Source organism: Astatotilapia calliptera, chromosome 20 (assembly GCF_964374335.1).
Source record: "Astatotilapia calliptera chromosome 20, fAstCal68.1, whole genome shotgun sequence".
NCBI lineage: Eukaryota > Metazoa > Chordata > Actinopteri > Cichliformes > Cichlidae > Astatotilapia > Astatotilapia calliptera.
In genome coordinates this window covers 13,622,246-13,649,557 of record NC_137441.1, presented here as the reverse complement: position 1 = coordinate 13,649,557, position 27,312 = coordinate 13,622,246, and the positions used below count along the sequence as shown (strand labels likewise).

Genomic DNA, 27,312 nt, shown 5'->3' with positions numbered 1-27,312 from the left:
GAACCGCACTGCCCACCGAGACGGGGTGGGCAAAAGTCCTTTTGAATTCGCCGAGAAAAGCATCGTAGCTACAGGACGGCAACGGGTGTGTGCTCAGGTAAGCCTCGGCCCACTTCAGGGCTCGGTCGCGCAGTTTCCCGATTATATAAGAAACTCGAACCGTGTCCGAAACGAAAGAGCGGGGCGAACGTCCGAACGCCAGCTCGCACTGTAACAGAAAACCGCTACAGGCCCCTGGGTCACCAGCATACGGCTCCGGCTCCGGGGAGGCCGCGTCGCGAAACAGGTGACCCCGCTGGGGCTCGGGATCCGCCGCGGGCTGAGGCAACGGCGCGGTCGGGGCGGGCAGCGCTGAGCTACCGGCGGCGGGTTCCGACTCCGCCGAGGGTTGAAGGGACTGAATGTCGGATTGCATTTTAGCCTGCTCGTCTGTGAGTGTGTGCACTTGAGCCAGTAGGTACTGCAGCGTCTGTTCGTGGCTACCGATAATAGCCCCCTGCTTACTGATCGCTACGCGGGCTGGGTCCGCTGTGTCCATATAACTGGCCTGAGTATACTGTCACGGCTCAACGGCACGAGGGAACAGGGATGGACACAGGCGCAGAAACCAACCCGGAAGCGAGGTGACAGAAAACAAATGATTTATTTCCGCCCACAGGAAAACAAATGTGAAACACAAAGCGACGCCACCACACTAGTGGCGCGTAGGATTAGTCTGTGAAAATGAGGGCGACCTAGACACCTCTAGGAGACGGCTGGACAGCGGGGACAGCGGGGAGGTAGAAACAGGACTAGGTAGGGGCCGGGGCACTGGAACAAGAGGAGATCACGATCAGAGGGATCCAGCAGACAACCAATAATCCTCCGCAGTTGAATTGAATTGCCTTACTTGGTTTCAGATGGAGGGGACAGGTGGAGCGGAAAACCCGGAAGCGGTCGAGGCGTGGGGAGGCAGGCAGGTGAGCAGTGGGTCGGCAGGCCACGTTGTGTGAGCAGCTGGCGGCCCAGGTCCAGGAGGACGGGAGCGAGGGGAACAAGATCTCCACTCCGGGTGCTATCGCTGAGGACAAGAAAAGACAGGTCAGTCATCACACGGCGTTAAGACAAGGTTTTAGGATGCTCCACTGAACTAACATGGGAATAGGAGATACTCAGGCGATGAGTGGTTGAGAGCGCAGGTCTGATATACCGCTGGCACGATTGCTCACAGGTGGTCAGCCAGGGAGGGGCAACCGGACTCCGCCTAAAGGAGGAGGAGCCGCTGTCTGAGACCTGCAGGTGCCCAACCAGACCATGACAGACAGGACGACTGATCCGTGTTAAGGACAGAATGAATGGGGCCATGTATCGTGAGATTTTGAGCCAAAACCTCCTTCCATCAGTGAGAACTTTGAAGATGAAACGAGGCTGGGTCTTCCAACATGACAATAATCCAAAACACACCGCCCGGGCAACAAAGGAGTGGCTCCGTAAGAAGCATTTGAAAGTCCTGGAGTGGCCTAGCCAGTCTCGAGACCTCAACCCCATAGAAAATCTGTGGCGAGAGTTGAAAGTCCGTGTTGCTCGGCGACAGCCCCAAAACATCACTGCTCTCGAGAAGATCTACATGGAGGAATGGGCCAAAATACCAGCTACTGTGTGTGCAAACCTGGTAAAGACCTATAGTAAACGTTTGACCTCTGTTATTGCCAACAAAGGTTATGTTACAAAGTATTGAGTTGTATTTTTGTTATTGACCAAATACTTATTTTCCACCCTGATTTACGAATAAATTCTTTACAAATCCTACCATGTGGATTCATGGATTTTTTTTTTTTCACATTCTGTGTCTCACAGTTGAAGTGTACCTCTGGTGCAAATTACTGACCTCTGTCATCATTTTAGGTGGGGGAACTTGCACAATCAGTGGCTGACTAAATACTTTTTTGCCCCACTGTAGATAGCCAACAGCACCACAATGTAAGAGAATTCAGTTGTTCAGGCTTAATATTTGATTTATTCTTAACTATTTAATTGCATATCACTTCTCAGCTCTAGCCCCCTCTTTGAATTTCACAGCGAAACTTCAAATCAGGATTCTTCATCTTCTTCTTGTAGTCTTCATCAAACTGCTCATTCTGAGCCACAGTGAAGTGGTTCTTCCAGTCACCAACTTTTCCTGGAGAAGGAGAACATTCAAAGTATTTGATTATCCTAATAATAAACTGAACATATATTGGTGCCTATACTGAGAAAAAACTAAAATTTCCCAGCAGGCAGTTGTACCTTTTCTCATAAAAGGAGAAACCTCGTGGTTCAGCTTGCGAGCTGTGGAATAGTTGGTCATCTTGTTTTGCTTCATGCTGTCAAATGTCACACTGGCTCTGATTCTTTCCTTCTCTTCAGCTGATGGAGACAAACCAAGGAAGGAACACAGTCGGTCTATTTCTTTTTCATAGTCCTGTTCACATAAATGAAAATATGAATGAGTTTAAAAGAGATGTTTCATCTCTAAATTTTATTAATTTTTCTTCTTTTGGTCTGTAGTAAATTTGGTGTAAGAATCTCTCCTTGGGAGATATTAGGATTTTACAGACTTCTCTTTCAATATGTGACAATTTTGATTTTGATTTTTTTTTTATGCATCTTAAAATTTTAAACCTTCGAGATTAACAAAAAAACACAGATTTCATTTATGAGTTTCTTTATTTTCTATGAATTTTCAAATTGAAGATGTCAAATTTGATCTTTTTTTTCTTAATTATTAGTAATGATGGCAATGAATAAATGCTCACTTGTAGCTGGTTAATGTTTAACTGATACTACATCTACAAGGTTTACTACAAACCATTGATCAATCACAGTCCACAGAGCCACAGGCTATTACCTCAGGCCAAAAACTGAAAAAAATGCACCATTACCAAAGAGGCAAATTTCATTAACTGGCTATTTTGCACCGTTATGCATGTGTGCATGTGTTGTGATAAAATAATGTCCTCTTTATTTGAAGTTTATGTATCAGAAACAGATAATGAGCACTACATGAAACTCTGATTGTGGGTGACTCTGCCGTAAAGGATGTACAAAGGATGTGCGGTAAGAACACTAAAGTCCTCTGCTTTCCTAACGATATGGTCAACAACCTGAAGGAGAGAATTCTTCAAATTGCAGATGAATATCCAACTGTGACAAACATTGTTCTGCATACAGGGTCAAACGATGTGTCCAAACAACAGTCGGAGGTTCTGAAACGGGACTTTACTGGATTATTAAATACTGTAAACTCTCTGAATGCAGCTGTATTCATCAGTGGACCTGTACCGCCGGTCAGAGGAGGAGACGAGAGATTCAGCAGGTTGTTTACACTGAATAAATGGCTTATATCAGCATGTGCTGACCACTCAGTGCACTTTATCGACAACTTTAATATTTTTTGGGAACGCAGGCATCTGTTCAAAGCAAATGGATTTAATTTTAACAAGTCAGGGGTGAAACTGTTCACCTCCAACTTGTTTTATTCCATACGTCATCCATCCGTGCTTGGTGCCAAGGCTGAGATAAACGAGGAGTTATCTCATAAAGAGGAACAAACAGTACTCCAAGAACAGACAAAGCCCAGCAGAAACCTTGAGGAGGAGCTCCATTTGCCCCCACCCGGGAAGAGCCTCAGAAAGGAGAGACATCCATGGCATCTGAGGAAGAGCCTCAGAAAGGAGAGACATCTAAGGCAAGAAGAGGGGTCCCTATTTGCCTCCAACTCTCTCAACAACACCAACGACCAGGACAAGGGACCACGACCTTCCCCAGTCCCCCAAACCCCTGACAGGCCATCACCCTCCTCCCCCTCCCTTTCTCCCTCCTCCCCACACCTGAAATTCACTGAGGAGATGATGGAGCGGGTCAATGCTGGGCTCAGATCTACCCCCCGTCCCAATCCCTTTTTGTCCCCCATAAACCCCCCACCAGAGCGGCCAAAGGTTCGCCATCGAGCCCCACCCTCAACAGAGCAATCGAAGTCACATTGCCCAGCCTCGCCCCCCTTAGTTCCTCTTCATGCCCTGTCTCCGCAGTCTGATGTGTGATGTGTGAAGGGTCCGGGCTGTGAGGATTATGGCAGTGATGACTTTTCCCAGGAGAAGCTGGGACCCTGTTTACTAGAAGGTTTTAAAATTTCTGTACTTTTAGGTGACAGGAGACATGTGGCCTGGTCAAAACACAGAGAGCTGCACTCTAAAAGATCTTTAAACATAGTAAACATACCTTGTGTGCCACAGACTGCTCCCAAACACGAGGGGACAAGTAATACCTCTAAAACACTTAAGTTGGCTTTATTAAACATTAGATCTCTAGCTGGGAAAACATTTTTAATTAATGATTTAATCACTGAGCACAGCCTTGATTTTATGTTTTTAACTGAAACTTGGTTGGACCAAAGTAACAGTGGAGCTGTTCTCATCGAGACGACCCCTCCTAACTACAGTTTTATCAGTGAGGTCAGGGCGAGCAGGAGAGGAGGAGGGGTTGCTGTCTTATTTAATGAATCATTTCAATGTAAGCAGCTATCTCCTGGAAGTTTTCAGTCTTTTGAATATGTGGCTTTACAGCTGAAGGCCCCATCCAAAGTTGTGTTTCTTAATGTTTACAGGCCTCCCAAATACTGCACAGACTTTTTTAATGACCTCAGTGAACTGCTGTCTGTGATCTGTGTTGATTTTGACTGTGTAATTATTGCTGGGGATTTTAACATTCATGTGGACAACCCTCAGGACAAAGGGACTAAAGACCTGAGTAACACTCTGGGCAACTTTGGGCTGACTCAGCATGTAACAGAGGCCACACATAATAGAGGACACACTCTTGACCTACTGATCTCCAAAGGCCTGAGCATTTCAAAGGTTACTGTGTCTGATGTGGGCCTGTCTGATCATTACTGTGTTTTCTTTGAAAGTAAAATCTCAGCCCACACAAATATATCAACAACAGTGATCACAAAACGGTGTATAACTGAACACAGTAGTGCAATTTTTAACCAGGTCTTCCCATTAACACCTGACCTGTCCAGAGGGTCACTCAATGAGCTCGTCAATAGCTTCAATGCTAACATGTTAAATGTAATGGACACTATTGCTCCCATTAAGGTGAAGGTTATCTCTGGAAGGAAAAAGTCTCCATGGAGAAACTCCACACTGGTGAAAAATGAAAAAAGAGAGTGTAGGAAAGCTGAGCGCAGATGGAGAAAAACAAACCTCCAGGTTCATTATGACATTTATAAAGAGAAACTTCACAATTATAATTTACAACTGAGGAATGCAAGGAGGTCCTACTTCTCTGACATCATCACTAAAAACAGCCATAATGCTCGGGTCTTATTTTCTACAGTTGACAGGCTAACAAACCCTCCTGTGTCAGTGGCAGCTGAACTTCATTCGACCATGGCCTGCAATGACTTTGCCAAATTCTTCACTGAAAAAATCCAAAAAATTAGACAAGCAATTGGTACATCAACAGCAGATCCAGGATATGTACTGTGTCCACCAAAAAACTGTTTAAACACCATGAAACAGTTTCAACCTATTAACAGCAAAGACCTGGAGGACATCTTAGGTCAACTGAACTCCTCCTCCTGCTGTTTAGATGTCCTGCCAACAAGTTTTTTCAAAAAGGTCTCAAAGACTTTAGAGTCAGACCTGTTACAGATCGTCAACTTTTCTTTATTATCAGGTGTGTTTCCAGAATCACTAAAAACTGCTGTAATCAAACCTATACTGAAAAAGGACAATCTTGACAAGACACAAATGAACAACTACAGGCCGATCTCAAATCTCCCGTTTTTAAGTAAGATCATTGAAAAAGCAGTTTCTCAACAGCTCAGTTACTTCTTAAAACAGAATAATTGCTACGATGCCTTCCAGTCAGGTTTTAGACAGAACCACAGCACTGAAACCGCTCTGACCAAAGTGTTTAATGACATATGTCTGAATACAGACAGTGGAAAAATGTCAGTCCTAGTTTTACTGGATCTCAGTGCAGCATTTGATACAGTTGACCACAACATATTACTCAAACGACTGGAGAACTGGACAGGTCTTTCAGGAACTGTACTAAACTGGTTCAAAACATACGTAGAAAACAGGAAATACTTTGTATCAATAGGTAACTTCACATCTGAGCAGACAAGTATCACATGTGGAGTTCCCCAAGGTTCCATCTTGGGACCCCTTCTGTTTAACATCTACATGCTCCCACTGGCACAGATTATAAAGAACAACAAAATAAACTATCACAGCTATGCAGATGACACACAAATATATATCACAATGTCACCAGGAGACCGAGGCCCTGTACAGGCTCTTGGTAAATGCATTGAGGAAATCAATGACTGGTTGTGCCACAATTTTCTCCAGCTAAACAAAAACAAAACTGAGGTAATAGTCTTTGGCGCCAAAGAAAAACGATTACAGGTCACCAGAGAACTTCAATCTATACATCTAAAAACCACAAACCAGGCGAGAAATTTGGGTGTAGTGATGGATGCAGACCTAAACTTAGAAAAACACATTAAGACAATAACAAAGTCAGCTTACTATCACCTCAAGAATATATCAAGGATAAAAGATCTGATGTCTCAACAGGACCTGGAAAAACTAGTCCATGCATTCATCTTTAGTAGGCTTGATTACTGTAACAGCATCTTTACAGGTCTACCTAAAAAATCAGTCAGACAACTACAGCTCATTCAGAACTCTGCTGCTCGAGTCCTCACTAAGACCAAAAAAGTGGACCACATCAGTCCAGCTCTGAGGTCCTTACACTGGCTGCCTGTCCGTCAGAGGATAGACTTTAAAGTTCTGATGCTGGCCTATAAAGCTCTGAATGGTTTAGGACCAAAATACATCAATGACCTCCTGACCCAGTATGAACCATCCAGATCCCTCAGGTCATCTGGATCCGGTCTTTTATCAGTTCCCAGAGTCAGAACCAGACACGGAGAAGCTGCATTCAGCTTTTATGCTCCTTATATCTGGAACAAACTCCCAGAAAGCCTCAGATCAGCTGAAACACTCAGTTTATTTAAATCCAGGTTGAAGACTCACCTGTTCTCAGCTGCATTTGAATAAAGCACCAAATCCACACTTTAAGCTTAAATTTCAAAACTTACATTTAACTACTGATTTTATCTACTGTTCTGATTTTATCTGTTTTGATTTTATATACTGTTGTTTGTTTGTTTGTTTGTTAACTAGTTAGTTAGTTTATTTGCTTGTTTTATTCAATTTTAAATCATGCTTTTTATTTGTTCTTGTTTCTAATGTCTCTGTAAAGCACTTTGAATCACCTTGTTGTTGAATTGTGCTATACAAATAAACTTGCCTTGCCTTGCCTTGCCTACATTTCTTTGACATTTCTTCCTTTCTTCCTCCACTGTATTTGATATCTGGGTGGGCAGCAGAACACCACCAGGTCATCTTCACCTCAGTGATGGTAATCAGACTTTCATTGTTAGAATTCTGCACTTAGTTTCCTATGAATCAATATTGTGTTCTCTCTGCTGTAGCCACTTCATTCCTCATCTGGATTCCTATTCTATGCTCTGTCTGGGACTTTGAGGATTTCTGTCCTGCCTTCAGTCCCATCAATACCTGTAACCTGTAAAAGGACTTACTGGAGCTGGAACACTCACCTGCTTGCTAGAAGGATCTTGCTGGAAAGGATGTGTAGCAGGTGAGGATGATTAAGTATCGGTATCGAGATGGAACTGTACTAACAAATAAAGATTGTGTGTGGAAAAGTGTAAGGAGTTCTCCGAGGAGTTGATGAACGAAGAATATGAGAGGTAGCGGACAGATGGAAAACAGGTAGTGAATCAGGAAGTTCAGAGGATTAGTGAGGAGGAAGCAAGAACTGCTATGAAGAGTGAAAATGTGGTTGATGCAGATGACATAACTGTCAGTCGGCACACGTTAGCCAAACTCGGTGCTGTACCTCAATCAAATCTTCATAGAACATGTAGTGAAAATCTGAATAAGTTTGCTTCTTCTCCCACCAGCCGTTCACATGGTCATACCACGATCCATAAACCCCTGCAGACACAGAACAACACACAAAGGAACGTTAACATGGGAAATATAATGATATTATTTTTCCTTTACACTGAAACTAAACAGAACTCACTCTTTCCCTCCATGAAGTCCTGCAGAAATGTGCTCCAGTCTCCTGGTTCTGGCAGGGCACTGTTCATGCAGTTAAAGTGGAAATAGGACACTACATTGTCTTTTGCATTGCGGGCCATATAAACCACCTACAGAAAGAGGCAAAACTAAATTATGCTCTGTGGGTTTCATAAATCCCATGTCTCTATTTCTACAGGTTTGCATGATTTTTACCCTGCAGCGCTGCTCCCAGAAGGACTTTGGTACAAACTGGACTGGTAGATGAGTTTTAATGAGACGAGGAGTGGTGGGAAGCTTGTCTGCCAAATCGGTACCTGAGTAAGGTAGAGATAAGAATGAATCATTTGCAATCAAGCTTGTCTGCCAAGTCTTTCCCTAAATGATAAGAAGGAGTAACTTGTAACTGTTAAAATGCAATGATTGGCTTTTTTATTATAGCATAGATCAACAACATTAATTACTACACATTATACTATACTACCTTATACTACATTATATTATAACTAACTCTGACAAAACGTGTCACAAAATGATGGCATGCAAGCAAAACAGATGTCAGACAAAAAGACTGAACCTATTTCAAACATTTTTGGAATATTTTTCTGTCTGAACAGTTCTAATGATACCTTAATGTACAAGTACACCAAAGTGAAACTAACTTTTGGTTCTGACTTAATACAAATATGGCTAATTGAAGGTGGTCACAAGATTCAACCTAAAGGTTGAGAAGGTACAGAAATCTCCAGGAAGGGCACTCTTTCATGAAGAGGGATGGATGTCTGATGATCTGGATCCATGTTCTCAAAATACAGAAGATCTATGATGTAAGAGATCCATGTGGTTCCTGAGGTTGAAACAGATAGATGCATATTGTTCAGTGGGATACCAAACTATGAAGATATAAGCTCCATAACCCAAATTAAGACACTCAGCATCATTTTTGTATTTTTCAGGTCAACACTGAACTCGTGGATGCATAGTGTTTAGTGGGAATCCTATGAACTCAGACACCAACATTAAAATTATTTTTTAACAAAAAAAGTTATTTTATAATTAGATAAGCTCCACACTCTTGCACACACCACATCAGTACCTGCTTTAGGGTACGTAGAGATAAGAATATCATCTGGTCTTGCTTTGAAGTTCTGTATGTTGTCCCAGTTGTCAGTGATGACGTTGAGCATGGAGACTCCATGGAAGTCAAACATTTCTGGTCGACGTGGCACCTCCATCTGTAAGACTGATTATTTTAAAAGTCTTTCATGTTTTCTCCAGTCCTAAAAAACGATGAAATTGCAAACTGGATGTTTCATGATGGTTGATGGCTGTGATTCAGTTTGTAGGGATAGATTTTATAGGGACGCCCTCTTTTGGTCACACCTGCTGTCCTGTTGTCAGGGTTTAAGGCAGGTTGACCGGTGGTTCTTTTCCTCACAGGTCTAAAGAATTGATATACATATCATGACATCTGTTGGGGCTCATCTTGTCCTTTTTGTTTGGCATTGCAGTGTTGCTGGTCTGCACACCTAATCAGTCAGACTGTCAGGATGCTGAATTCTCTCCCTGCTCTGTCCCTCTCCAGTCTGACACACACAGAACTACAGACCTGCATCCACCTCTCCCCTCTTAACCCTGCCCACCCCCAGGACATACAAAACTCTCAACCTCCACCATCGCCCCTCACTGACTCCCCCACCCCACTTGCACACAAACTCTTGCCCACAAGCACTCTGACTGTGCTGGACACTGTTTTGTATTGTATTGTGTCGTACATAAGACTTATTTTAATCTTTATATTGTTTTAGTGTACACCGAGGGCTGTGGGAGCATTGAAACTTCAAATTCCTGTGTATGACCTGTGCATATGGTTTTTGACAATCAAGCTGACTTTGATGTAAATTTTTAGAAATGTAGTTCAAAGTTCATTTGAATTGCTTCATTCAAGTAAGTGCAAAAACAGTCAGCTGCCAGTACGAAAAGGATGACTAATTACGACATGTGCACTGCAGCATTGGTAGAATCTGTAAACACCAAAATTACAACATTTCACCTCCATCACTCTGATTCAGACACACAGTAACATTTACTGAATGTATTTTAAACAGAACATGTTTAATTCCTTTACAAATTTTTGTAAAGTAAAAACACATTAGATTGTTGGTAACACAAGATTATGAAGCTTACTTACCTTCTAGGATCACTCCTACCAACTGACATACATGATTTTAATCTTACAGAGAATGTGATGATTTTATGGATAATTAAAGTCAGTCATATATCCACAAACACAACAAGCTGAAAGTCAGTGATGCTGCTCGGTTTGCAGTCCTGAATATCACGGCACAAGCAGGATTCACTGGACTGTTAATGTTAGCTATGTTATATTGCTGCCTCTGTTCGGTGGTGTCGAGCCAAACGGACTTTAACGTGTGTTTGAACGAGCTGACGGTTCACTCGTTAAGCTGAAAGAAAGATGCTTTAATCACAGGAGTCACACATGTGTCCACTGTACCATCTGGGAACTCTTGTTTAGCACTCGTAATAACACAAACACTAAATCCTCCTGTTTGTAGCAGTGTATACACCTGAGACTGTCACCTGTCTGTCTGTCCTGCACTCTCTCTCCTTTTCTTTCTCTCTGATTGTGTAATAAAAGGACGAACATGTATTTATAAGTTACACTTGAGTTTGAATCCTGCAGCTTATCACACATTTGATTTCCATGTGTGACAACTGCAAGTGTCCAGAGTGAGGAGAGTGAGGACCCACTGCTGCACATCATCTGTGAGGCTTTGCAACCACTGATGATCCACCAGGACAAACTCAGCAGTGTGTGAGGAAGAGGAGGAGGAAGAGCCAGCAGCAGCTGACAGATGGAGAGAATAGACAGACTGTTCCCTGTTTGTGAAGGACTGCTAGAAAAGTTTAAAATAACTAATTGTCTGTCCTGAATCAGTCTTATTAGGTGATGTTAAAATAATTTTATAATTCCAGTGTTTTCAGTGTGGGAGTAAGTACTCAGGGCCTTCAAGTTACACACTATGAAAGGCAGCAACAAGTTTAATATTCAGAAACCTAAAGTATGTATCAGCAGCAGAATGGAGCTAAAAATAAATGCCCCTGTTTGTTTCAGTTCTATGAAGCTTTGAGTATTTTGGATTAGTAGCACTGCTGTGTTTGTTGCATCATATTGCTGTAATTGTTTATGTGCTTTATATATTCTGAGGTAAGTTGATCTATAGTGTTACATTATATTCTATAAGGATGTTATGTGTTTGTATACTTTCTGCCCAGTTTGACCCATTTAGCAGAAGTCAGCCTGTTTAAGGCTCTGATATCTATTCTGTATGACTTAAAGCAGTTATGACATGGTCTGATTTTCTCACCCAATAAAGGAATATTTAATATATCAGTCTACTCTTCATTTTATCAGAAACAGTTATCACAGCTTGTACATTTTCTTTTTATACTTATATGTAAGCATTGAGCCAAATTTAGTAATGCCAACATACTGAAAGAACAATATTTGTCTCTGATATATGATATATCTATATATACACTGTCAAAGATACTTGTCTTTGAGTGAAGATTTAAGGTGATAAGAAATATAAATAACTGCAACTTGAATCTTTATTGATGCTCATTGAATGACACAGAGTTCAAGCACACTGCCGTAATGACTAGTAATGATTAATATAACTATAATATTGGCCATATTATATTTACATTACCAAAGTAAGATGACTGTAGTCTCATGAACAACATGAGCTAATTGTTATTTACTTATTTAATCTTAAAATGACTGTTCAGTACAGAAATAAGGCCCAGCAATTATGTTTTTATTGTCCCGTGGTCTCAGCCTCAGATACTTATCAAATCACACAGCGCTCATGTAAAAACAAATAAAATATTTTCGCCTTCATTCGTGAAAAACAATGCTGTATGAAACTTTTCCAGCGGATAGTATCATGGTTGCTAGGCAACCTGGGCAGCGCGACGTAGGCTAGACCGTCCCATTTCATAAGCCTACAAGCCCCGCAGTTCCAGCCTTAGCGGTCTTTGAGTATGTGGGCCTTGTGGACCGTTAAGGCTGCGTACTTTAAGGCTGCAGACCCTGAATTGGGATACAGCCATAGTAGTCGTGGTAAGCCAATCACATGACCACTTCAAGATGACAAAGCAACAAGGTGATATATACCAGTTTTTAAATTGTGTTGATAGGCCACGTGAAACCAGAGTCATATACACCTTGTAACACCTTGTGGTTCATCACATGAACTGTCATTTTATTTTAATTTGTATACTGGTTCTGACATTTTCCTTCCCCAAAAGGAAGGATACCCATTGGTCTATTTCTCTTTAAAAGTCTTGTTGACATTAATAAGTACTCTTCAAATCAAAAAAAATGGATTTCATAAAAAAAGTATTACACTCTCAACAAAACCTTATTGCAAAATATTTTTAATTACAAATAAAAAAAATTATAAATCTTTTAGAAACTGCAATTTCAATGGATTCAATAATCTAAATACAAATATAGCTTTCTTTCTAAAATTTAAAATGAAGTTTTCACTAAATATTCTTCAGTGATAAAACCACTGTGTCCAGTTGAATTGAATCAATGTTTTGAGGTTAAAGAAAGAGTTATTAGATGTTAAAATACTCCCTAATGCTGAGGGAAAGTAAAGGCCTTTTCAATGTATATGCAAAACTGACCCTTTTCATGAGTATTAGTGCCCTAACGAATTTTTACATCATTCCCTGAACACCTAGACTTTTGTTTGTTGTTTGCCTTTTTAATTTCTCCTATTTGAGTTTAGTTGGATCTTGTAAGAATAAAACTATGAATCGCCTTTAAACAGAAAGTGGTTTTAAAAAGGTGTGCTGATATGAGGATAATGGGTTAACTTTACAGCATACCACAAAGTTGCCATTATTTAACAAAGTTTAAAACATGTTACTGAGCAGAATGAAGGTGCAGAAAAGCCAAAAGTATAATATCCATATATGATAACACATGGTGTCAGACAAATCATACCTGACCATCATTTTTTAAAGAATGGAAGCTATCATATATAAGTTGGTACTGTTTCTGGAAATTGTTCTGTCGAATTTATCATTTCTGCAGGACAGCTCAGGGTTGTGAACTCTGCCACAGCTCTCTATCACCTACCTGAAATTTAGTTTGTTTAAATTTCATATCAAATTTGGCTTATTTCTTAACTCTTTAATCACATATCAGTGCAGAGTTCCATCACACCCAGCTGGGGATCTAAATTTCATAACGAAACTTTAGATCAGGATTCTTCATTTTCTGCTTGTAGTCTTCATCAAACTGTTCATTCTGGGCCACAGTGAAGTGGTTCTTCCAGTCACCAACTTTTCCTGAAGAAACAGAGAAAATAATTTAGGTTATTTGATCAACCTATTCATAAATGCAGTACACAGTTCTCAGAAGAAACACAGAGGGGAACAAAACAACTTTTAGGTTTAGACATTTATACCTTTTCTCATGAAAGGAGATATAGTCTGGTTCATTGAATCGAAGGTGGAGTAGTTGGTCATTTTATTTTGTTTCATATTGTCAAAAGTCACGCTGGCTTTGACTCTTTCCTTCTCTTCAGGTGATGGAGACAAACTAAGGAAGGAACACAGTCGGTCTATTTCTCGTCCACAGTCCTGTGTGAAGTGTTATTTTATATTTCATTTATATGTTCTTCAAAGAAAATGATACAAAGGCAAAGAATTTGAAGTTAAAATAACAACTGCATAATGTTTCTTTTGGTAAACATAGAAAGCGAGTCCCACAGACTAGAACACCAGACGAAGGCTAAGTATTTCCTAAAAGCTATTTAATCTTTCAGCAAGGGCAACGTGTTTATTAACAAACTCAAGACACTTTTTAATGTAATGAGCTTTGTTGTAAATGGCATTCTTTAGCACAGCTCATGATACCTCAATCAAATCTTCATAGAACATGTAGTGAAAATTTGAATAAGTCTGCTTCTTCTCACACCAGCCGTTCACATGGTCATACCACGATCCAAAAACCACTACAAACACACAACAAAACACAACAGAGTGTTTACATGAGAAATAAAATGAAAACAATGTCTCTTCTTTCTACAGTAAAACTAAACTGAACTCACTCTTCCCCTCCATGAAGTTCTGCAGGAAGGTGCTCCATTTCCCCGGTTCTGGCATACCACTGTCCATGCGTTCAAAATGGAAATAGGACACTGCATTGTCTTTTGCATTGCGGGCCACGTAGACTACCTGCAGAACCAGACAACAACAAGTTCTAATCTGTTTCGTAAATCCCATGTCTCTATGGTTACAGGTATATATGCATTTTACCCTGCAGCGCTGCTCCCAGAAGGACTTTGGTACAAACTGGACTGGTAGATGAGTTTTAATGAGACGAGGAGTGGTGGGAAGTTTGTCTGCCAAGTCTGTACCTGTAAGGTAAGAATGATTGGTTTGCCCCTAATAAGTTGGACTTTTCTAGATGTCAGAGGTCAACATGGCTAAAAGGCCAACATTTTAAGGCACTTTCGAGTGAGTTTGCAAACAATTTTGAGTGTCTAATAACCAAATAGATTTGAAAAATAACCAAATATCAAGCAAAAAAAAAATTATATCACTCTGTTTAGACAACAGTGAATGTGAAACACACTGAGGTTGCATTTTAGCAGCTGCTGTTTCAACATGTGACACACAAAAAATTTCTGCAATCAGAACTGATCTGAGACCTTTGGGCATAGGGGGTTCGCATATCTCCAGGAAGGGTACTCTGTCATGAAGAGGGATGGAAGTCTGACGGTCTTGACCCATGTGCGCAAAATACAGAAGATCTAGGATGTAGGAGACCCATGTGGTTCCTGAGGTTGAAAGAGATAAAACCATGCTGTTCAGTGGGAAATATAGCAATCCATGAAATTATTTATTTAAAAAAAATACTATAGTAACTAGCTCCACACAACCCTTGTACATGCCCTTAAGCTTTATTTATATAGTGCCTTTCAGCACAACATTTAGCTCAAAGGTTTTTTAAAGCCAATAAAACACACAGAGAGATAAAGAGAGTCTAAAATAATTTCCAAGGCTTTGATTTGAGTTTAAATCAGTTTACTTTCACATGTCTTCACTTTCTTATGTTCACCCAGGCTGGCACAATTCTGTCTACTAAGGTTAAATTAACCTTACCTGCTTTAGGGTACGTAGCAATAAGAATATCATCTGGTCTTGCTTTGAAGTTCTGTATGTTGTCCCAGTTTTCTGTAAAGTCTGTGATCATGCCAACTCCATGGAAGTCAAACAGTTCTGGTCGAGGTCGCACCTCCATCTCTTGACTTTTTTTTATTATTAGAATAACTGCCTGAGTTTTTATTCCACACTTTAGAGTATCTTTCTCCCATATGATGTAATTTTTTTGTCTGCTTTACTGTTTTATTCTCTGCTCCTCCTTGACATCAGAAATGAGTAACCTTCAGTAATTACACCCTCAGTGCACTTTGCTTCTGAAGGTTGTGTTACTGATTAATGATTAGTCAAAGTGTAACCAATATGTCCACTCACCAAGAAATAATTAAAAAAAAATATTGATAACAACAGATAACAGGGTCTGATTTAGGCTCTGATGGCAGTTTACCATCGGTGTCCAATACCTCAAAGTAGAGCTTCCCAAGGTGTGGGGCCCGCCCCCTGGGCATGGTATGAAAAGGGAAAAAAAAAGATTGTTTGGACACTGCTAGCATAGCATGAAAGGTTTTTGACGGGGCTCCCACACTAACGCAAAGCAGGAGATGAAGCATCGCTGAATATGTTTCCAAGCAAAGTTCATTCTAAGCCAAAGACTAGAAAATATGGTGAAGCATGTCTTCCCTTTGGCTCCACCTGCACAAGTGCCAAGGTAGGTCTTATTACAGTTTTTTCTGAATGCTTAAACCCTAACTGTGATTCCTGTAGCACAATCTCTAAAACTATTCAGACTTATAGCAAAACCACTCACTGAGTTTGCAAAACTAAAAGCACAAAAACTGCTTTGCACTCAGTTTGCAATTTTGTAACACACACTTTGCAAAACTGTAGGCACAATTCACTGCACAACACTCAATTACCAAATTTCCAACACACTCCTAGCAAAAGTATACACATGTATGGCTATCATTAACACTAATTTGCCAACTGTCTGGCACACTTTCACATGTCAAAACTTTCTTAGATAATTAGTTCACTTTGCAATCAGCCTAAGCACTATAATACAGGTAAGCTGTGTGTGCGGAGTACAATGGAGGGAGCAGAAAGAGTGAGAAGTAGAGGAGGCCGAGGAAGAGGACGTGGAGGTGAAGAAGTAGGATGAAGAGGACGACAAGGACAAGGAGGAGCAAGAGGAAGACGAGGAGGGGGGAGAGGAAGAGGAGGAGGGGGGAGAGGAAGGGTAGGAAGAGTAAGAAATAGAATTGCTGATGACATCAGAGCTACAATAGTGGACCATGTAATCAACCGTGGAATGACCCTGAGGGTAGCTGGCCAACGGGTCCAGCCTAACTCGAGCCACTACACTGTAGCAAGTACCATAAGGACATCTTGAAATGAGAATCGGTTAGTACAGTCACTTCGCACAAAGATTTGTAGCACTGCCATATGCCAATGAGAAACACACCAATACCACTGATGTAAAAATACTGAAATTGTTACTTTACAGAATTGCTAGATGACCAGATGCTGGGGGCAGAGGAAGCATGTTCACTGCAGACCAAGTAACCCATATAGTCATTATGGCGATTGCAAATAATCCTATACTTGGAAATAAACACTTGTGTTTGTTTTGATGTGTTTGAATAAACACCAGTACTTGAAGTTTGGATCCCTCTATGCTTATGGATCTATGACAGAAGTATGAGCTCAAACTGACATAGCCTACCTTGTGCACAGAGAAAGCAAAAGCCAGATGTGTTTTGTATTCATACCATCAGTGTGCAGTTGGCACATTGTGTGCTTAGTAGATGATGGCTTGTGTGTACTGTTTGATACGGAAACACCATTTTTACGAAGGTGTGAAGAGTTAATCTGGCTGTGTTTGCTTTTGCAAGAGAACTACAATGTTTTGATTATTGGGTGACAGGTTTTCTTATTTGTGTGAAGAGTTTTGCAAAATTAGCCAATGGTTACAAAAAATGTGCTTAAGCAATCAGAAAAAACTGTAATATCCAGCTTTTTATCATACTCTGTGCAATATAGTCTCTTACTTGTACTCTGTAGGAAGAGTCACATTTTGTTACCATTATGTTATCACCTTACTTTTAATATACATTTTTTGTAGTTGTAATATAGTACTTTGACCTGCTCAACCAACTGTCTACTCTCCAATGCCTACACTACAAGATCCAAGCACCAGGATTCACAGGATCTCTTTCTTGGACAAAGATGAAAGGCATTAGTGTTGTATTTAAAGTGTACTGGTTTCATTTTGTTTTTTCATGCTTTCCAATATATTATTATGATCTTTATTTCTAGCACACTTTGTTGCATTTCCTGAGCATTATGGAACAGTTTGTGTTGCTTAATGTACAACTTTTAAGAGATTGAGGTTCAGACTGCATGAACATAATCTGTCATGGTTTCCAAGTTTCTTGCACTAGCTCACCTCCCCCTTCTCTCTTTCCTAGCAGTGTTTGTATGTTTGTGGGAGTTATTTTTATCTTCCCATCAGTAGTGGCTCTACCTGATTACCCACCTTCCTGCCGGCGGGTCAGTGAGTCACTGATCACATTCACCTGTGGCTCGTTAGATAATTTCTGGGGGTAATAATAGATGAAAAACTTAACTGGAGAGCTCACGTAAGATATATTCATTCCAAAGTATCACGAAGCATTGCAGTACTAAACAAGGCAAAACAGGTATTCGACAGAACATCACTTCATATTCTCTACTGTTCACTGGTTTCACCATACTTAAGCTATTGTGCAGAGGTCTGGGGCAATAACTATAAAACCACATTACATTCACTTTTTACTCTTCAAAAGAAAGCAATTCGAATCATCCACAATGCAGGTTATAGGGAACATACAAACTCACTATTTTTGCAGTCTGAAATATTGAAAATTGACGATATAGTGAAATTCCAAACAGCACAAATTCTATTCAAAGCAAAAAATAAAGAACTGCCAGGTAATATTCAGAGTATGTTTTTTTTGAAAGAAGGAAGTTATAATTTAAGGGGTTTTTGTAACTTCAAAACAATGAAGGTACGTACTACAAGAAAAGGCTTTTGTGTTTCTGTTCAAGGAGTGAAACTATGGAACAAACTGAATATGGAATTAAAGCAATGTCCAAACATAAAACTGTTCAAAAAGAGTTATAAAAATATGATCTTCTCGATCTATAAAGAAAAGGAAAATATTTAAATTAAGTGAATGTCTCTATTTAAAAACAAACAAACAAAAAATTCATGATGTGATATTATAGTATATAGTATATCAGAAATCTGTTCACTATTTTTATTACAAATTATATCAGTAAGGAAGCTGACTAAATATTCACTGATAATTTATGGGACAGGGGTGGGATTAAATAAGTGTATACTTCTTCCCACTCCCTTTCAACATGTAAATTAATCAGAATGTTTTTTTGTATGTAATTTGTATAGTATATTTTTTTTCTCTCATTTCTTTTCTAAATGTACTTATATATTGTTCACATGTTGAAATAAATTACCAATCAATCAATCAATCAATCAGGCGGTCTACTTAAGGCTGGAGCCACGATGACACTTGGTCATAGTTTGCTGTTTATGTTTGGCTTGGAATAACTTTCTTTTCGAGAACAAAGTTTGCAATCTTGAGCTCAAGTGCAGAAATAAATTGACAATACAGCCCCTCACTGTGCTTTTGGCTTCCATGCATTGATCATCAGGTTTTACAATAAAAGCACAACGTGTACACGTAAAATTAAGGTATTTGGAGTGTTTATTATTCCACTGTATAATTCTGTCACATGTATGCCACAGTTTGTTTAGATGAGATCTTTGTAATACACACTGCACAGCAGTAGCTGCATACTATATCCAGTCTGTATGCCTGGCTCTGTTCAAATTTCAGTGCAGAACTGAAGTGTGGGATCTTTCATCTTCTTGTAGTCTTCATCAAAAACGACATTCTGAGCGACGGTGAAGTGGTTCTTCCAGTCGCCAACCTTCCCTGCAGAAAATAAATAAATAAAAAATAAATAAATAAATAATAATAATAATAATAATAATAATAATAATAATAATAATAATAATAATAATAATAATACAGGTATTTTCCCCTAATGTTACCAAATGCATCACATTACTGTTAGGTGTGTACCTTTTCTCATGAAGGGAGAAATCTTGAAATCCATAACCAGTGTTGGTCAAGTTACTTGAAAAAAGTAATCAGTAACTAATTACTTCCCCAAAAAAGTAATCCCGTTACTTTAGTGATTACTTATTTTCAAAAGTAATTACTTAGTTACTTTTTAAAAATACAATTTACAGCCTGAAGAGGTGATAAAGTGATAGATCTTTCAGCCCAATTCTACTTTTTCCTACATAATCCATCATACAAAATATAATCAAATGGAAAAGTCTCTTCTTTTAACTTGTTTTTATCAGTTTTAATCTTTTAACTTTATGCATCAAGCAAAAATTTAATTATATGCAACATTCTCTGACTTGAATAAATTAGTTTAACATTTAAATCTATTTTCTACACATTCCAGCACATAAAATAAAATATTTTTTTGTGTTTACACTCACTCTTTCAAATAGATGCAAGTAAAACACAGCAGAAAATAAATAAAGTCAAAGACTCAGCGGTCCTGTTGCTCTATTTTCACCTGTAAAGCAGGACTACGGTAGGCGGAGGTTTACCCTGGTGCAGGTGTGCCGCGGTAAGTTGAAGAATCCGCGAGTTTCTCTGTGAATTTCCCATTACGTCGTTGCGCACTCAGTGCTTGCTTGGAAGTTTAGGGGTTTTTTTTCGCTGTAAAAAGAAGTTTTCTTCCCACGCACGATGGACGCTAATGTTTTTGTCACTTTTTATGGAATCAAACTCAAAGGTCAGTACTTCCACGCTTTAAACGCTGCACGCTCATACTCTCTCCCACAATCGATATGTGATCCATTGTTGATCTGCACACAGCTGTTGTCACTAACGGCGCACTCGCTTACGTCACTGTCGTGAGACATTCTCGCAAAAAAAAACAAAAAAAACAACAACACAGTTTTAGTAACGCAGTAACACTACGGGAAAGTAACGGTAATCTAATTACCGTTTTTGCAATAGTAATCCCTTACTTTACTCGTTACTTGAAAAAGTAATCAGATTACAGTAACGCGTTACTGCCCATCTCTGTCCATAACCGGGGCTGTAGAATAGTTGGCCATCTCATTCTGTTATCAAACTGGACTCCACCTGAGATCATTTTCTTCTCCTCAGGTGAACGAGACAAACCGAGGAAGCTGCAGAGTTTGTCTATTTCACGTTCAGTGTCCTGGAAACACATCATGGAATTAATCGCAGCATTAAAACCGCCTGGATGAGAGCATGAGAACATGCAGAAGAAAGTGCCAATGAAGAAATCAGATTACCTCAATCATATCTTCATAGAACATGTAATGAATATTTGAGTAAGTCTGTTTCTTCTTCCACCAGCCATTCACATGGTCATACCAGGAGCCAAATACCACTAAGATCAAAGAACAACACTTAAGCAATGAGAGGAAAAGATCTACACCTCACACGAAGGATAACTGTATTATTTATGCATACTTTGTCCTTCCAAAAATCTTTGGAAGTAGTTATTCCATTCTCCAGCCTCTGGCTCAACCACATTCATGCGATCAAAGTGGAAATAAGACACCATGTTGTCCTTTGCATTGCGGGCTACATAAACAATCTGCAGAAGATGGAAAAAAGAAATCTTAAACCTTTACCAGAAGTAGACACTTTGGAGCTCCTTATTAGGCTTAAAGGTTCAAGTTACGCCTGACGTGCTGCCTTAGATTGCACTGTTATCAGTACTATTATCAGCTTCTTGAAAAACAGCACACAGGTTACTGTACCCTACAGTTTTGCTCCCAGAAGGACTTTGGCACAAACTGGACAGGAAAATGAGTCTTAATGAGTCGAGGGGTGGTGGGCAGCTTGTCTGCCAGGTCTTTCCCTGCATGGAGGGGTGAACATGGAGTAAGGAAAACTTTGATATGGGAAACGGGTAACATGATAATATAACCATAGCAATATGACTGATTGCCATGCCATCTTTGGATTCAGGTTACCAATCTCCAGAAAGGGTACTCTTTCATAGATGGGGATGGTTTTTTGCCTCTCTGGACACGTCTGACCAAAATACAGCAGGTCAAGGATCTGGGAGACCCATGTAGTTCCTAGAAAGAGAGAGAGGCAAATAACTTGATCCCAACACTGACCTCTATACACACATTTTGATGAGCCATAGTTTTTGTACACTCATTTGTGATATGTATTACTGTGTGCATACTTTATTAGGAGAGATGAAATTTTAAAAAAAAATGTCTTCCTTGCTGGTTCCATCAAAGAAGAAATGCTCAAGTAACTATGTAACACGTACGTAATCCAATTCCACAACACAATGTGATGGGAAATCAGCTGTGTTTTGCTGCCCATTTTATTTCGAATCTGGCGCGAACCGGTGAACCGGTCCCTGAATCAGTCACGTGGTACGGACTGCCCGCGAGGCCTCGAACGTCACTGCATACGTAATCAAAGCAAGCCTCGATACGTGCTTCACAAAACGCCCCCGAGACGCTTCGACACACAGGACACTTCACTACTAGACTGGATAGAGATAAGTGTGCATTTAGTTATTTATCTTTTTTGTGAGTTTTTTCTAATGAGTTGGAAGAAGTTTGACCACTGACCAAAGACTTTTAAACACACCAGGGTCATGGAAAGAGAATAAATGTATGAGAATCCCCATTTAAAAATGAAAAATCATTAAGAAAAGGTTTGTTTGACTTTAAAATGACAGCTTTAAATTTGAGCTGTCCTTTATTTGTCAAAAAAAAGTGTCAAAATAAAGGATGCCTTTGAGGGCGTAGTGGCCCAGAAACAAGCAAGACAGCATAGAAGTTAGAAATTTAAGAGCAAAGACAAATTTAAAGGTTAGCATCTCAATGGATTTAGCATTGGTCCCTAGCCTACATCTCATTTCTCTGTTCTTCTTGTTCTAGCCTCACTGCAAGCATTACAAGCTTGCAATTTATCTGCTTCATTTCTCATTGACTATCACGCAAACCACCTGACCATGAAACTGCTTGTTAGTCAGTTGTCTGAATAATTTTGAGCTTCTGAAAATGAAGGTTGTGTATAGAAATGGAGGTAATTCTTACACAGTTTAGTTTGGGCAAGATTTCTTGAAGCTAAAAGCCTGAACTTCGAGCGCATATTTATGGTTTGATTTAATATCTGCTGCAGTGATGTACAGAGGCAAAACTACAAAACTAACTGTAGCTTGTTCGTCTGGAAACTTCAGAAAATTAATGACATTTTCTCAAATTTAAGAAAGTGCCTCAAGCTGTTTTTTTTTGTTTTTGTTTTTTTCCTAATGGCCAGCAGGAACTGACTTGTCTAGTCATGGAAGGAAGTCCTTAAAGTGCATGGAAAAATAATTTCACTGCTCACATGATTCCACAGATGACTTACTAGCCATGGATGGTATGCTAACATGTTCGATAGAGACTATGTCTGTAACATATAACCAGTACTGTCCAAAACTGAGGGAAAATTTTTTATTGTTAATCTAACGGTGCAGCCTGTCCACAAAGACTACAAATTAGTTTGTTTAGCTTGAGGTGTACCCTGATGTAGAAATTCTTAGGCTTCCCCTACATCCTAAATCCCAGTATAACCCCTGTTCCCCATGCTTTTGTTTCTGCTGAGTCAGACTTTGGTACTTGGTGTATGTTGCCTTGTTTTGACAGAACTATGTTTTCTGACCAAAATACTGCAGATCAGTAACGTAGATAACCGTTGTGTTTCCTATAAATATAGTGTATTAAAATTAATGTGTTGGTTCCAGGCATTGAAACATGTATCTTTTCAAAATGTATAATGCAAAGCAAATTTTGTCACTGATTCACATAGTAGTAGGACAGGCCTAAACAAATGGAACAAACTGAGTGATGCAACGAAAGGGGATCAAAAGGGGAGGGGAGAAGCAAGGGGCCTAGAAAATAGAAACAGCAGACTGGAGGTAATGTTCAAGATGGAAATGGTCAGCAGCAGTACTAAGGTAGGTTGTGGCATTTAAACAATGTTCAGTGTACCAAGAAAATGTGCCCACACATTTTTTTCCCCCCCATCCTCCAATTTTGGTGAGCACGTACAAATTATATCCTCAGTTTCCTGTTCTTAGGTGATATTAGTGGGGCCCACTGTGGTCTTCAACTGTGTGTTCAGAGATGCTCTTCTGCTTACCTTGGCTATAACAAGTGGTTATTTTAGTGCTTTCCTGTTAGGTTCAATCAGTCTAATCATTCTTCTCTGAGCTCCTAACACATCAACATGTCATTTACACCCAGGTAAGTGCTGCTCATTGGCTATTTTCCTTTTTTGTCTCTATTTGCTGGAAAATCCTTGTAGTCCCACTGAATTACTTAGACCAGCTTAGCAACCATGCCATTCTGATTTTCTTTTTAAACACAGAGTTGCTGCCATGCGATTGGCTGATTGGATCTGTGCGTTAACGAGCAGTTGAACAGATGTACCCTAATGAGTAAAGCGAGTGTGTAATAAGTATAAATCATGCATTCATGTACAACTAAGAAGACTACGGACATCAATGAAACAATAATGAAACTGAAGACAACAGTGATGCAACATCAAAGTATGCCAACTGCAATCAAAACCAGAAAAATGAAGATTCAATTTTGGTCAGATTAAGATCTTGTTTTGTTAAACAGTACTGTTCAGCAGTATCTGTTTGATCTTTTTAAAAAGTCAAGACGGTATGGGCTGTTTTGGGCACTGTTATTAAAATAACAATCTCATAAGATGAAGATCAGGGACCAACCCAGAAGTCACTGACACTTCACTAGCTGTAAACTATTGGTTCAGGAATAAGTGATGGCACTGAACTTTCTACTTCACAAAAGTCAATTTATTTAGGAAATCTGAGGAAGTACTGATTTTATTTGGAGACACAAAGGAACATTTGGCACTTCCCTCATCTCACATCTGTTTCATTGTTGCACCCAATCATTCTACAACTGAAATGCCTTGGACTGCTAACCATTTCAAGCAAGTGGAGTGAACTATATTTTGCTAGACTCTCATCAGATTGGGGCTTCCCTTTATTGATCTTTGGAGAGAAGTCTTCATTACTGGTATTATTCAGGTCTTGTTCACATGTTTGTCCCAGGTTTCTCAGACAAGAGGAGCTTAAACTCCAGATACTGTGAGTTCCTTTCACACATTGAGATCACTGATAACTTTCAGCAACGACGTGATCTTGTAGAAACAATTAGGTGTTATGGATTCAACTATAATTGCGACTCTTATTTTTTACTTTACTGGAAACATTTCTGCATTTTACCCATATTTTATTTTTAACTCAAAATCAAAATTCCAGATTCTACTACATGTTGGTTTTGCACCAGATAGGACGACAGATTTCAGGTGGCCCTGTGTCTTTCTCTATTACATCTGCCACTGCATCTTGATAATCTTTGTGTGGCTTTTAGTGGGTCCTGACCCTCTCATATTTTGAAAAATCTATGTTTGAATCTCCCTTAATAATTCTGTTAAGAATTCTCTCCGCCTTTGTCAAAAGTTGGGTATTAGGAAAAAGTGAAATAAATATAAATATAAAGTCCCAATGTGTAGAGCACACATTAATAAATTAGTCATGTTCCCTGTGAAAGTAAATGAGCCTAATTCTTAAAGACCCCTGAAATTATTTACTAGATGTTTATTTTTTGAATAAAATAAAAATCTGAGTTTAACAAAACATTTTAATTGTAAATATCAAGCTTACCTTTCTTTCTTCCATAAAATGTGCTGGTGGGCACGCCAGCCATTTTGAAAAGGTGGGAAAAACAATTGGCAAGGCCACACCCCCACACATGTGACATAATTTTAAAGGTACTGTTGTCCTCTCTAAGAAACATCAGGACTTAGAGGAGTGGCAAGTAGAGTAGGAGAGCTACAAGCAAAAACTAAATGTGTACTACAGTGCGCAAAAAATGAATTACTGGGTCATCAGGGGGTCTTGAGGGACATTTATAAAACAAAAAAATCCCACAAACCTTAAAAGTGCACTTGAAAAGCTCACACAAGAAGGTTAACCTAGCTTACCTAGAAGACCTCATCAGGGGGAGCACACTCCCCCTCTTTTTAGAGCTCACCCACTTAACTTGCATCCCAAGAAAACAGCTAACCCCAGATAAGGTAGCGTGATGCATCCCGAGATAACAGGACTGGGACATCTAAATAAAGGTGTTGTTATTAAAATAACAATCTCATAAGATGAAGATCAGGGACCAACCCAGAAGTCACTGACACTTCACTAGCTGTAAACTATTGGTTCAGGAATAAGTGATGGCACTGAACTTTCTACTTCACAAAAGTCAATTTATTTAGGAAATCTGAGGAAGTACTGATTTTATTTGGAGACACAAAGGAACATTTGGCACTTCCCTCATCTCACATCTGTTTCATTGTTGCACCCAATCATTCTACAACTGAAATGCCTTGGACTGCTAACCATTTCAAGCAAGTGGAGTGAACTACTTGGGGCGATCGTGGCTCAAGAGTTGGGAGGTCGCCTTGTAATCGGAAGGTTGCCGGTTCGAGCCCCGGCTTGGACAGTCTTGGTCGTTGTGTCCTTGGGCAAGACACTTCACCCGTTGCCTACTGGTGGTGGTCAGAGGGCCCGGTGGCGCCAGTGTCCGGCAGCCTCGCCTCTGTCAGTGTGCCCCAGGGCAGCTGTGGCTACAATGTAGCTCGCCATCACCAGTGTGTGTGAATGGGTGGATGACTGGATATGTAAAGCGCTTTGGGGTCCTTAGGGACTAGTAAGGCGCTATATAAATACAGGCCATTTATTTACCATAACTATATTTTGCTAGACTCTCATCAGATTGGGGCTTCCCTTTATTGATCTTTGGAGAGAAGTCTTCATTACTGGTATTATTCAGGTCTTGTTCACATGTTTGTCCCAGGTTTCTCAGCCAAGAGGAGCTTAAACTCCAGATACTGTGAGTTCCTTTCACACATTGAGATCACTGATAACTTTCAGCAACGACATGATCTTGTAGAAACAATTAGGTGTTATGGATTCAACTATAATTGCGACTCTTATTTTTTACTTTACTGGAAACATTTCTGCATTTTACCCATATTTTATTTGTAACTCAAAATCAAAATATGGGTAAAATGCAGAAATGTTTTCCAGTAAAGTAAAAAATAAGAGTCGCAATTATAGGAAGGTTGAGCTTTAACATCAAACAAGGATTATTTGAACATTTTATAATTTCATTTCTGTCTTTAATACCTTAGGAATGGTAAAGCTTAAGCTAATAGCGGTCCGAGAAGACGGACCTTTTAGAGAATCAGTGAAAAAGCATAAACTATCACTTTCATGTTTAATCATTACTCATTGAAATGAACTGAATAGCGCTTAGAAGATTTGTTAATTTTTTTTGTCTTTTGTTAAAAAGAGGGGTTTCAATAATTTTCAGACACACCTTGCAAATGTGCTTATAACGAGTTGGCACTCGGCCTTTTGAAGGTCAGAAGCTTCGTTCGGCGTGACTGTCCGGACTGATAAAGTGTAGGAAATGCCTTGAGTGCAGAATGTTTTAGACCAATTCTGAATCACTAGAAGGTCAGTAGATAACAACATTAGATTATTAGGGTTAGGAAGAGGGGTGTTTTGGTTTTCTGTCTCTTACAGAGAAAGGAACAGACACCAGACGAGGTCACATAGATGCGAGGATCCTCCGTAGCAGAGTCAGACACAGTGACTGCCGAGACATCAACTGGGTCCAAGGGTCATGGCGTTTGGGCTCCAGCTAGTCACCACAAAAGGATGGATCCCATAAACACAGCAATAACCATGAAGGGGTTGGCGGAAATCCGGGAACACCAGACCA

The 27,312-nt window shown here is 39.8% G+C and overlaps 2 protein-coding genes across 2 annotated transcripts; both read right to left on the bottom strand.

The window, feature by feature from the left end:
• Positions 1-1,934: 1,934 nt before the first annotated feature.
• LOC113010166 (cytosolic sulfotransferase 3-like) lies at positions 1,935-10,370 on the bottom strand. Its single transcript, XM_080294529.1, has 8 exons — positions 10,339-10,370; positions 9,244-9,382; positions 8,866-8,994; positions 8,364-8,464; positions 8,152-8,278; positions 7,963-8,060; positions 2,266-2,440; positions 1,935-2,158 (listed from the first exon to the last, which is right to left on the bottom strand). Exons 2-8 carry the CDS (start codon positions 9,380-9,382, stop codon positions 2,034-2,036), a joined length of 894 nt encoding a protein of 297 aa, XP_080150655.1. The 5' UTR covers positions 10,339-10,370; the 3' UTR covers positions 1,935-2,033.
• Positions 10,371-12,595: 2,225 nt separating this feature from the next.
• On the bottom strand, positions 12,596-17,614 carry LOC145422765 (cytosolic sulfotransferase 3-like). Its single transcript, XM_080294533.1, has 7 exons — positions 15,357-17,614; positions 14,903-15,031; positions 14,508-14,608; positions 14,300-14,426; positions 14,106-14,203; positions 13,655-13,829; positions 12,596-13,535 (listed from the first exon to the last, which is right to left on the bottom strand). Exons 1-7 carry the CDS (start codon positions 15,493-15,495, stop codon positions 13,423-13,425), a joined length of 882 nt encoding a protein of 293 aa, XP_080150659.1. The 5' UTR covers positions 15,496-17,614; the 3' UTR covers positions 12,596-13,422.
• Between the last annotated feature and the right edge of the window lie 9,698 nt (positions 17,615-27,312).

Bases quoted from the DNA above. Each gene is read 5' to 3' on its own strand.
- LOC145422765 (XM_080294533.1), bottom strand. From the start codon at position 15,495: ATGGAGGTGCGACCTCGACCAGAACTGTTTGACTTCCATGGAGTTGGC. The intron at 14,204-14,299 runs GTGAGTTCAGTT...GTGTGTTTGTAG, and splicing joins GAACTTCATGGAGGGGAAGA to TGGTTTTTGGATCGTGGTAT. The intron at 13,536-13,654 runs GTATAAATGTCT...CTGTTTCTTCAG, and splicing joins ATCTCCTTTCATGAGAAAAG to GAAAAGTTGGTGACTGGAAG.
- LOC113010166 (XM_080294529.1), bottom strand. From the start codon at position 9,382: ATGGAGGTGCCACGTCGACCAGAAATGTTTGACTTCCATGGAGTCTCC. The intron at 8,061-8,151 runs GTGAGTTCTGTT...CTGTGTCTGCAG, and splicing joins GGACTTCATGGAGGGAAAGA to GGGTTTATGGATCGTGGTAT. The intron at 2,159-2,265 runs GTACAACTGCCT...CTCCTTCTCCAG, and splicing joins TTCTCCTTTTATGAGAAAAG to GAAAAGTTGGTGACTGGAAG.